The sequence below is a fragment of the Jaculus jaculus genome, chromosome 8 (assembly GCF_020740685.1).
Source record: "Jaculus jaculus isolate mJacJac1 chromosome 8, mJacJac1.mat.Y.cur, whole genome shotgun sequence".
Classification (NCBI taxonomy): Eukaryota; Metazoa; Chordata; class Mammalia; order Rodentia; family Dipodidae; genus Jaculus; species Jaculus jaculus.
This window is the reverse complement of record NC_059109.1, coordinates 125833827-125845285: the sequence shown is the minus strand read 5'-3', so window position 1 is coordinate 125845285 and position 11459 is coordinate 125833827. Positions and strand designations below refer to the sequence as shown.

Here is an 11459-nt window from a genome sequence, read left to right as displayed (position 1 = left end):
AAAGCCAACATTGCAAACCTTGAGTGACCAGGAGGGACTGATTGGGGGCAAGGGATCTCAGGGTTGAGGGTCGGGTGGGGGGGAACTGTGTGGCTGGGTTGGTGCCCAGGATGCGAATGGGGGCCAGGCTACTGGAGTCCCCAGGCGGCGGCCACCCAATGCCTTGAGCTGCTCCATGTGCTCTGCAGGTTCGCGGCCCGCTACCGGCAGCTGGGCGCTGGGCTTGGGCAGTTCAGCAGATTGCGCCTTTGCGTTGGAGGAGGGAGGTCGCAAGGGCTTGGAGCTGAGCTGTCCGTCCTTAGAGCAGGGTACCCCGGGAGTGTGAGGATGCGTGGGGAGGCCGGATTCCAGAGAGGGGCGAAGCCTCTCTCTTCTCCAGTCTTTCTTTTCCGGAACCCACGGGTACCCTCTGCAGGCCACCCGACTGAGGAGGGGGGCGGGGTGTCCATCCACCCCAGGCAGCGTGGTTTCTGCTTCATGGGTTTATTGACCGTGCTGGGGAGGATGGGGGCGCCGAGCCGGGCAGGAGGTCCTGAGCTCATCAGCTGGAGCCTCATGCCAGCCTCCGGCTGGTCTCCCAGCCTTCAGCCTCCTCCGCTGGCATGCATGCAGAAGGCCCAGACGATTATCTCGCTGGAATGAAATCTGATGTGGCCAGTGCTCTGGGAGAGGTTCTTCAAGGGAACCAAATTCAGTTTCCTTCCACTCCTCCCTCACTCCCCTCCCCCTCCCACGGCCCATTCCAGATATCGACTGGGGGTAGGTTTTCATTCATTCAAGTCCCTGGGAACTTTGCACGTGCTTCTCCGTGGAAATGCCTCCCCCCACCTTTTTTTTTTTTTGAGGTAGAGTCTCACTCTAGCTCAGGCTGACTTGGAATTCAGGGTAGTGTCAGAGTGGCCTTGAATTTACAACGATCCTCCCACGTCTGCCTCCTGAGTGCTGGGATTAAAGATGTGCGACACCATGCCCGGCTCCAGTTTATTTATTTATTTTTTAACCAATATTAGGGCTGGCATTTAGTAATCATCGGTTTTTATTGAGTGCCTACTGTGTGCTGTACTCTTGCTAACATTGTTTCATTTATGTCCGTAACACTTTTAGAGACAGACATTGCTAATATTCCCAATTATTATTATTATTATTATTTGGTTTTTCGAGGTAGGATCTCACTGTAGCCCAGGCTGACCTGGAATTCACTATGTAGTCTCAGGGTGATCTTGAACTCACAGTGATCCTCTTACCTCTGCCTCCCGAGTGCTGGGATTAAAGGCGTGCGCCACCATGCCTGGCTAATATCCTCGTTTTATAAGTGAGGAAACTCAGGCATAGCGGAGAGGTACATACATACATGATAGGAGCCAGAACAAGGCTTTCTCTCTCTCTCTCTCTCTTTTTTTTTTTTTTTTTTTTTTAGGTTTTTCAAGGTAGTGTCTAACCCTCTTCCCTTTCCCCTCTCCTATTTTCCGCTTCCTTTTTCTGGGAGGCTTTCTCTCCTTAAAATTTTATTTATTTGTGTGTATGTGTGTATATGGGCATCCTAGGGTCTCTTGCAGCAAATGAATACTTGTCTGGCTTTACCTGGGAAGCTTGGGAATGGATCCGGAGGCAGCAGGTGTTGCAAAGCAAGCATTTTAACCATCAAGGCGTCTCTCCAGCTTAGGCAAGGCTCCTCACTGTGATATCACCTCCCTGCTGACAGGGTGTCTGCAGCACTGCAAGCTGGCCCTTGCCCTAAGCTGACAAGTCTCCCTCCGCTGTGGTCTGGTGCCTTCCCGTGCCCCCATCTCAGGGATAGCCCGGGAATGGGGCCCCCAGCTGAGAATTCTGGCACTCATTCTCCAGCTCTCATCACTCCCTTGCCCTGCTTCTATCTTTTTTACTGTTTTATCTCTCCTTTCCATGCCCACTTAGCCTCACAACTCTGGCTACCACCATTGCTTGCCTGGCTCCTGATAGCAGTTAACCCCTTCCCTTCTGTTCGCGTTCTAGACCGCAGCCAGCGGGATCTTTCTGAACACAAATCTCGTCAGGTCACTGCCCTGGGCATGGTTCCATTAGCTTCCTGTTGCTCCCAAGATAAAGCCCAGGCAGCAGTTGCCGTCATCTCCTTCAGAGCTCTGGGTTGAACTGGGGAACACCGTCATGGGAGACAAGCTCTTTACCACTGAGTTACTCTCTAGCTCCCCAGGCGTTTTCACATAGCCTGCCAAGCCCTAAAGAGCTACATTAGCACTGTATCCCTTCCCTTCTCTCCATACGCCTGAAGTGCTTGCTGTTCAAGAAATGTGCTTTTGCCTGGCGTGGTGGTGCACACCTTTTTTTTTTTTTTTTTTTTTTTTTTTTTTTCCTGAAGTAGGGTCTCTGGTCCAGGCTGACCTGGAATTCACTATGTAGTCTCAGGGCGGCCTTGGACTCATTGCAATCCTCCTACCTCTGCCTTCTGAGTGCTAGGATTAAAGGCGTGCATCACCATGCCTGACTGTGGTGCACATTTAAAAAAAAATTTTAAATCTTTATTTATTTATTAGATACGGCGGTGGGGGGGGGCGGGAGAGAGAGAGACAGAGAGAGAGAGAGAGAGAGAGAGAGAGAGAGAGAGAGAGAATGGGCGCACCAGGGACTCTAGCCATTGCAAATGAACTTCAAATGTATGTGCCATGATGTGTATCTGGCTAATGTGGGTCCTGGAGAATTGAACCTGGGTTCTTAGGCTTCACAGGCAAGAGCCTTAATGGCTAAGCCATATCGCCAGCCAATGGTGCACACTTTCAATCCCAGCATTCTGGAGGCAGAGTTAGGAGGATCGTCGTGAGTCTGTGGCCTCCCTGAGACTACATAGTGAATTCTAGGTTAGAATAACCTGGGCTAGAGTAAGACCCTACCTCAAAAAACTGTAAAAAGAAAGAAATGTACTTTTGGGGACTGGGAAGATGGATTAGTGGTTAAAGGTTAACATTCCCAGCTAGGGCCAGAGAGATGGTTCTGCAGTTTAGGTGCTTGCCTGCAAAGCCTAAGGACCCAAGTTGATTCCTCAGTACTCACATAAAGCCAGATACACAAGGTGCACACGTCTGGAGCTCATTTGCAGTGGCTGGAGGCCCTGGTGTGTTCATTGTCTCTCACTCTCTATCTGCCTCTTTCTCTTTCCCTTAAATAAATAAATAAATAAATAAATAATATTGAGTCAGACGTAGTGGCGCATGCCTTTAATCCCAGCACTCAGGAGGTTGAGGTGAAGGATCACTGAGTTTAAGGCCTCCTGGAGACTACATAATGAATTCCAGGTCAGCCTGAGCTATAGAGTGATATTCTACCTCAAAAAGTCAAAAACCGAGCTGGAGAGATGGCTTAGCGGTTAAGCACTTGCCTGTGAAGCCTAAGGACCCCGGTTCGAGGCTCGGTTCCCCAGGTCCCACGTTAGCCAGATGCACAAGGGGGCGCACGCGTCTGGAGTTCGTTTGCAGAGGCTGGAAGCCCTGGCGCGCCCATCTCTCTCTCTTCCTCTATCTGTCTTTCTCTCTGTGTCTGTCGCTCTCAAAAAAAAAAAAAAAAAAACAAAAAAAAAAACAACAAAACATAACCAAAAACCAAAAACCTGGGCTGGAGAGGTGGCTTAGCCGGTCAGCACTTGCCTGTGATGCCTAAGGACTCCTGTTTGAGGCTCTATTCCCCAGGGCCCACGTTAGCTAGATGCATCTGGAGTTTCATTTGCAGTGGTTGGAGGCCCTGGCGTCCATATTCTCTCTCTCTTTGTATCTGCCTTTTTCTCTCTCTGTCGCTCTCAAATAAATAAATTAAAAAACAAAATAAAACAAAAAAACCCTATAACATGCAAATGTGAGTACCTGAGTTTGAATTCCCAGAACCCACATAAAGCTGTATGCAGTAGTGCATAAGTCTAATTCCAGCATGCCTACAGTGAGATCGGAGACAGAAGCAGGCGATTTCCCCCAGAAGCTCACCAGCCAACCTGGCTAAAGCAGTGGTGAACTATGTGAGACTCTGCCTCAAAAAGGTGGAAGATACACGTTGGGCATGGTGGTGCACCCCTTTAATCCCCACACTCGGGAGGCAGAGGTAGGAGGATCGCCATGAGTTCAAACCCACCCCCCTGGGACTACAGAGTGAATTCCAGGTCAGCCTGGGCTAGAGTGAAACCCTACCTTGAACCCTCCCCCCCCAAAAAAAAAAAGATGAAAGATGAGGTCTTACACTCACAAGCAGAACGAAGCACTACCAAACAATGTGCTTTGTTGTATCTCCCTCTTGGCATTCAACTGTGTGAAGTAAATGGGATCAGGAATCATACCCTTGGGTATTTCCTGTACTTCAGTATCAAGTGCAGAGGGACTCGCTGCCACACCATGGACTGGAAAGGTCTGTCCTACTTGTGGCTTTGTTGCTTTGCTTGACATTCTTCCAACGGAGGTTGTCTTCACCAGCAGCCCTGACTCACTCACTCCTTTTCATTAAAAAACAAACAAACAAATATATATATATATATATATATATATTTTTTTTCTTTTTTTTGGGCTGGAGAGATGGCTTAGCAGTTAAGGCACATGCCTGTGAAGCCTAAGGACCCAGGTTCGATTATCCAGTGCCTACGTAAGCCAGATGCATGTGGTGGCACATACATCTGGAATTCATTTGCAATGGCTAGAGGACCTGGCATGCCCATTCTCACTCTGTCTCAAATAAACTTTTTAAAAAGAAAATTATTTTGAAGCTGGGAGTGGTGGCAACGCCTTTAATCCCAGCACTTGGGAGGCAGAGGTAGAATTGCTGTGAGTTCAAGGCCACCCTGAGACTACATAGTAAATTCCAGGTCAGCCTGGACTAGAGTGAGACCCTACCATGAAAAACAGAAAAAACAAACAAAAAATTATTTTGGGCCAGATGTGGTGGCACACTTCTTTAAAGCCAGCACTTGGGAGGCAGAGGTAGGAGGATTGCTTTGAGGCAAGCCTGGGACTACAGTGTGAATGCCAGGTCAGCCTGGGCTACAGTGAAACCCTACTTTGAAAGAAAAACTAACACGAAAACACTTTTTTTTTTTTTTTTTTTTTGGTGGGGTCAGGGACGGCTCAGTGTCTAAAGGCACTTGCTTGCAAAGCCTGCTGGCTCTGGTTCAATCCCCTAGTACCCATGTAAAGCCAGATGCAAAACTTGGTGCGTATGTTTGGAGTTTGGTTGCAGTGGCAAGAGGCCCTGGCCCACCCATTTTCTGTCTCTTCCCTTTCTAAATAACTGTGTGCGTGCATGTGCACGCCAAGGCACATGTGTAGAGGTGAAGGGACAACTGAGGTGTCTTTTCCACCTTTTTTTTTTTTTTTCAAGGTCTCATTCTCTAGTCCAGATTCACTATGGAGTCTCAGGGTGGCCTCGAACTCACGGCGATCCTCCTCCCTCTGCCTCCCGGGTGCTGGGATTAAAGGCATGCACCACCACACCCAGCTGAAACTGCATTTTAATTGCAATTAGAAAAATTGTAGGTAGAGCCCCACCTGATCCAAACTGCCATTTCCTCCCAAAGCCTCAAAGGCTGGAGCCCACAGCAGGGCAGCATAAAGGTGGTTCGAGGGACAGGGGAACTGGGCCAGTGGGTGCTGTAGCTGGAGGCGCTGTGGGTAGAGGTGGAGCAGGGAGTGAGGGTGCTGTTTCCCATCTGTGGAGGATCTGGGGCCAGAGGCCTTCTAGGAGGGGCTGTCTCCCATCATTCTGCCTGTGCTGCCCGGTAACCTGAGTCTTCTCATCTGCCAATGTGGGGGATGGCTCTCTGCCTTCCATATGCTCTTTAGTTTACGGCTTAAGTCTCTCCTATATCCCAACTGGCTTTGACAGTCACTATGAACTGCATAAGCTACACAACTCCACAGAAATAGGCAATTTTGCCATGCTGTGAGTTTGAGGTGAGGCCAGGCTGGGACTACAGATATGAACCCTTTTTTTTTTTTTAAATTTTTTTTATTTATTTGAGAGTGACAGACACAGAGAGAAAGACAGATAGAGGGAGAGAGAGAGAATGGGCGCGCCAGGGCTTCCAGCCTCTGCAAACGAACTCCAGACGCGTGCACCCCCTTGTGCATCTGGCTAAAGTGGGACCTGGGGAACCGAGCCTCGAACTGGGGTCCTTAGGCTTCACAGGCAAGCGCTTAACCGCTAACCTATCTCTCCAGCCCAACACTTTTTTTTTTTTGAGGTAGACACTGTTCTCACTCTAGCCTAGGTGGGCCTCGAACTCTACCTCTGCTGGGATTAAAGGCAAGATGCTACCACACCAGAATGAAATAGGCATTTTTGTTGCTGGAGACCTCAAGGTAAACATTGTCTCTACTAAGCTACATACACCCTTAGCCCAGTAGGCATTATTTTGTGACACCCTTCCCCACTAATCCCCCAGCGCCAGGTAGGGCCTCAGTAGCTCAGGCTGACCTGGAATTCACTATGTAGTTTCAGGATGGCCTTCAACTCAGTGACCCTCCTACCTCTGCCTCCCAAGAGCTGGGAATAAAAACATGCACCACCCCACCTGGTTTGGGACACCAATTGTATATATAGTTAAAGGCACATGCAGTGGTAAGTAAGATCCAGCCCAGATGTTAAGCTAGACCCCTACCTATACCGCATCCTTTCAATTGAGAGTAACTACAAGGCAGCACTTTGTACAAAACAATCAAAACATTTATTTAATGTACATTGCAAGGGCTCAAGTAGACTTAATTTAAAAAAACAACAAAAATAACACCACAGATGAAGACAGAGTCCATACAGAAATCAAGGAAAAGGACAGACCACCTAAAAATACAAAGACGACACAAAGAGAGGCTGGACAGCTGGGGTCAGGGCTCTTGGCTGGAAACCTGCTTTGAATAGGTTTCTTGCAGGTACTTCTTAAAAGCTGGAAAAAAAACAAGAGAAAAACAGCTAGTGATGGAGGAAGCAGCAGCTCTGGAAGTTAGCAGACAGACCAGGCTGCTTAGGCTGTTTTCCAGCACAGCAGATACTCCTTGGGCTGCCCACCCATCCAGTAGGGTCACAGATTGGGCTTTTTTTTTTTTTTTTTCCAGTGAGGCCAAGGCAGGTACGGGGAAGGTTCTACCCAAAGTCCCCTCAACCAACATGAGAATGGAAGAGCAACAAGGCAAGTTGCATCCCCTCCCCCACCTTGGCCCAACCCAGTCCCCAGTAGCTGGGGGATCCTTTGAGGGCTGGGAAGGGATTACCCTTGAAGGACCCACCTGTGGGGTTTTTCCAGAGCTCGGCAGCATGTGTGTTCAAAGGGCTGTCGATGTTGGGTTCTGTGGATGGAGACAAGAATCAAGAGGTTGACCCACAGGAGCCTCGACAAACCCCCAGGGTGCACTGGAGTGGAGGGGTGGTCCCAGACGTTACCTCCTAGCAGGCTCTGGATGGACAGCAAGATGGTCCTGACGTCATACAGGGCTGACCACTTATCCTTGAGGATGTCCAAGCAGATGTTACCCTGGGTGTCCACGTTGGGGTGGTAGCAGGGCGTGAGGAACTTCACGGTGGGTGCGTTGTAAGGGTAACCACTGGGGAACTCCAGGGAGAGTTTATACCTCAGATCTTCATACACCTGGCATTTGGAGAGACAGAGTTAAGTCCCCTGCTCACGAGGTCCCCTCCTCCCAGCATCATTATTACAACCAATCCAAACCATGAGAACAGCCTTGCAGGCTTGAGTGTCCCTGAAGCTCCAGGCTGGCCTTGAACTCACGGCAATGCTACTTCAGACTCCCAAGTGCTGGGACTAAAGGCAAGGGCGACTGCTAGCCCAGTCTAACCTGGAATAGCAATCCTACCTCTGCCTCCCAGAGTGCTGGGATTAAAGGCGTGCTGAACCACACCTGGCTAGAGTTGTTTTTTGTTTTTTGTTTTTTTTTTTTAAGGCAGGGTCTCCCTCGAGCTCCATCTTCCTGCTATAACCTCCAGTTAGAGTGCTCCAGTTGGATTAAAGGCGTGACCACAGCTTGCTAAGTAGGAACTTTTCTTGAGTTGGACTAAGCTCAGACCTTCCCCTTTCATCTCAGAGAACAGGGCCCGGGGGCTCAGCATGTGAACAGCAGAGTTCAGAAGCCAACTGGGGCGCTTGGACATCACCTCCCACCTTTCCCCATACCCAGCCAAGTGACACCCCCCACCCCACCCCCCGCCTCACTTACTGTGCCAGCTGCTCCATGGATGGTCCCTATCCATTTGAAAAGGTTGTCTGACTCAGGGAAGGCAGAAATTCCTTTGTCACCAGACATCTGAGGAGGAAACACCACACTGTTGGATTGCAGAGTGCCATGTCTGGGCACAGCCAAGGGGGTCAGTGGTTGAGCTTATCCTAACTAACCCTGCCCTCATCACCTTCTGACCAAGAACAAAAGCAGCCAGACACAAATGACAGGCTGACCACCTGGCAAAGGAAGGGTCATACAGGGAAGCAGAAGGTAGCTCTTGCTGTCATAATCCTTTTAGTTTGCAGAAACTTAACTATTCAATATGGCATTGAGGGTGTCATTGTAGGTAAAGGACTGCTAGGACAATTTTTTTTTGGTTTTTCGAGGTAGGGTCTCACTCTAGCCCAGGCTGACCTGGCATACACTATGGAGTCTCAGGGTGGCCTCGAACTCAGGCAATCCTACCTGCCTCCATGCCTGGCAAGGACAATTCTTAGGTATGATGGGTCTAACAAATCCAAGAAGGGTGGAGAGCTGGGTGGGGCTAGAGCCAGGGCCAGGGGTTGGGATGCGCCCAGGGAAGGCCTTGAATGACTGACTTTGAGGAACTGTTCTAGATACCTTTACGGTGGGGGTAGAACTGGGCGAGAGGCTGCTGGAAGTCTCTCGTGTGGAAGGCAGTAAGTATGTCCTAAGACTTCCCAGGGAGAGTAAATTACAGGGATACAGGAAAGGATACTGCTAATTGGGTGGGGATGGGAGGGTAGCTCAATTGGGGATCTGAGCAGTTACTCACCATGAGGGTCATCAGCTCCTGCTGTAGCCTGCAAAGAGAAAGTCAGTGTCACCTGGGGGGGGGGGGTGTCTAGATGCTCTCCAGGCGGTACATCTCCCACTCGGCTATCCTGAGTTGTCACGGACACTTCCTCCTAATCGGAGGTCCGAATTATCCTGGGGACACTAATCTTTAGAGAGAGACCTTCGCCTCCCTTTGCCCGAAGGGGCGGATGTTCGTTTAAATTTCTGCCAGGAGGGCTGGAGAGATGGCTTAGCGGAGAATGCGCTTGCCTGCGAAACCTAGGAACCCAGGTTGGATTCCCCAGGACCCACGTAAAGCCAGATGCATAACGTGGTGCATGCGTCAGGAGCTCGTTTGCAGTGGCTCAATAAAACAAATCTCATAAGAAAATAAAATTGAAGAAATCTCTGGCAGGATGGCGGATGTTCCTATCCTCTGGCGTCTCCAGGGAACAACCTGGCAGCGTCCCAGACAACCCGTGTCTCCCAAACCTCACCCGCTCCCGGAGCTGGGGGTCCCGAAGGGTAACGTGCCGCACTGCTCACCTCTTCCCCACAGGGCCCCGGGCGGCGCCCCCGCTAGGCTCGGCTCCTTTCCGGGTGGTGGTGACGCTGGCAGCGGCTGGGTCGCGGTTCTGGGAGGCCATCCCGGCGGCGCTGGCAAGAAGACAGGAGCTCGAACACCTCGGCAACTGCGGGGCTGCGGGCCTGCCCGCCCGCGTTTGAATCCTAACCCTCGGGCAGCGCTAGCCAATCAGCGGCTCGCTTGGGTTTGATCCAGCCAATGAGGCACGCCGACGCCCTCTGTCACTGCGCAACCGCCTGATCCACTCAGCAGCGCATCGCTAATTGGACAGTGTGGTCTGGATTCTATCGACCGATTGGTTGGAGTGGCTGCCCATTAATTTACGAATCTGTAGCGGATTGGTGGCCTTTTGGAAAACGCCAACCATTAAAGGTCCAAAGGATACGTACACGTGGATGAGGGTTTTTCTTTCTTTTTTGACAAGATTTCAAGTAGCTCAGGCCGAGAGGCTGGCCTGGAGCTTGCTGTGTAGCCTGGGATGATCTTGAACTCCAGATCATCCTGCCTTCTTTTCACCAGTGAGGTAATTTCTGGCGTGGGCTGCCACGCCCCTCCGTTGAGCTTCTAGGTCAAATGCCTTGGGCACACCCAGCTGGATTACTTCTTCCCGGAAAGGGAACGTCTTAAATCTTGTGGCCCTTGTTACCCTCCCCCAAGCCGGAAGCCTCTGTCCTATTACAATAGCTGGGCATCCCAGTTCAGCGTCCTAAGTGTTTGAAAAGCTAAAGCCAATGGTCATTTTATCTACTAGAAAACGGGGGTTTGAGGAGGGCATGATGGCACAAGTCCAGCTCTCGGCAGGAGGTTCAGAGTTTAAGGTCTTTCTAGGGCTAGTTAAATGCCAGTTTGGGGTTTATGAAACTTTTTGTCTCCATAAAGCAAAACCATGGTCTGGAGGGATGACTCAGCAGATAGAGGTGCTTGATTGCAAAGCCTGTAGTATTCAACACCGGTCTGAAGTTTTGTAGTGGCTGGAGGCCCTGGTGGCCTACACCTATAATCCTAGCACTCAGGAGGCCATGGTAGGAGGATCGCCTGTGTGTGAGGCCACCCTGAGACTTACATAGTGAATTCCATGTCAACCTGGGCTAGAGTGAGACCCCACCTTGAACCACCACCTCCCCACCCCCAAAAAGAAAAAGATATTAGGGCTGGGGAAATTGCTTAGTGGTCAAGGCACTTGCCTGTGAAACAGGACTCAGGTTCAATTCACCAGAACCCATATAAGTCAGATGCACAAGGTTTGTAGGCGTCTGGAGTTTGTTTGGAGTGCTTGGAGGCCCTGGCATGCCCATTCTCTATCTGCCTCCCTCTGTCAAATAAGTATTAAATAAAAAAAACATAATAACCCACCAAAAGCAAGCTATTTTTTGCTGTGTGATTTTTGAGCAGGTCAATATTTTTTTAATTGATGTTTTTTTTCAAATTAGGGTCTTACTCTAGTTCAGGCTGACCTGGAATTCACTATGTAGTCAGGGTGGCCTCAAACTCATGGCGATCCTACCTGTCTCCCTAGTGCTGAGAGTAAAGGAATGCATCATGCATGACTTCAATTTATTGTTTTTTCTAGGTAGGGTTTCACTGTAACCCAGGCTGACTTGGAACTCACTATGTAGTCTTAGGGTGGCCTTGTACTCAGGGATACTCCTACTTCTGCCTCCACAGTGCTGGGATTAAAGGGGTGCACTACCATGCCCAGCTAAATTTAGAGAAAGAGGCAGTTAAGAGTATGGGCGTGTTTAACAAGGTAATGTATGTGCAAATATATTTGTTCTTATGTAATTGGTAGAACTCTTATGTCCTCTATGAGGAAATTATTTATTAAATAAAGCTGTAGAAAGTATTCACTCTTTTAAAAAAAAAAAAAAAAAGAGTATGGGCGT

General features: G+C 49.7%; 1 protein-coding gene across 1 annotated transcript; it reads right to left on the bottom strand.

The window, feature by feature from the left end:
- Positions 1-6664: 6664 nt before the first annotated feature.
- Ube2c (ubiquitin conjugating enzyme E2 C) lies at positions 6665-9690 on the bottom strand. The gene is made up of 6 exons (XM_004663906.3): positions 9537-9690; positions 8989-9016; positions 8190-8276; positions 7399-7603; positions 7245-7304; positions 6665-6904 (listed from the first exon to the last, which is right to left on the bottom strand). Exons 1-6 carry the CDS (start codon positions 9635-9637, stop codon positions 6846-6848), a joined length of 540 nt encoding a protein of 179 aa, XP_004663963.2. The 5' UTR covers positions 9638-9690; the 3' UTR covers positions 6665-6845.
- Positions 9691-11459: the final 1769 nt, after the last annotated feature.

Coding starts and splice junctions, on each gene's coding strand:
- Ube2c (XM_004663906.3), bottom strand. CDS start 9,637: ATGGCCTCCCAGAACCGCGACCCAGCCGCTGCCAGCGTCACCACCACC. Junction 8,277..8,988: donor AGGAGCTGATGACCCTCATG/GTGAGTAACTGC, acceptor TTTCCTCCTCAG/ATGTCTGGTGACAAAGGAAT. Junction 7,604..8,189: donor TCCATGGAGCAGCTGGCACA/GTAAGTGAGGCG, acceptor TCCAAATGCCAG/GTGTATGAAGATCTGAGGTA.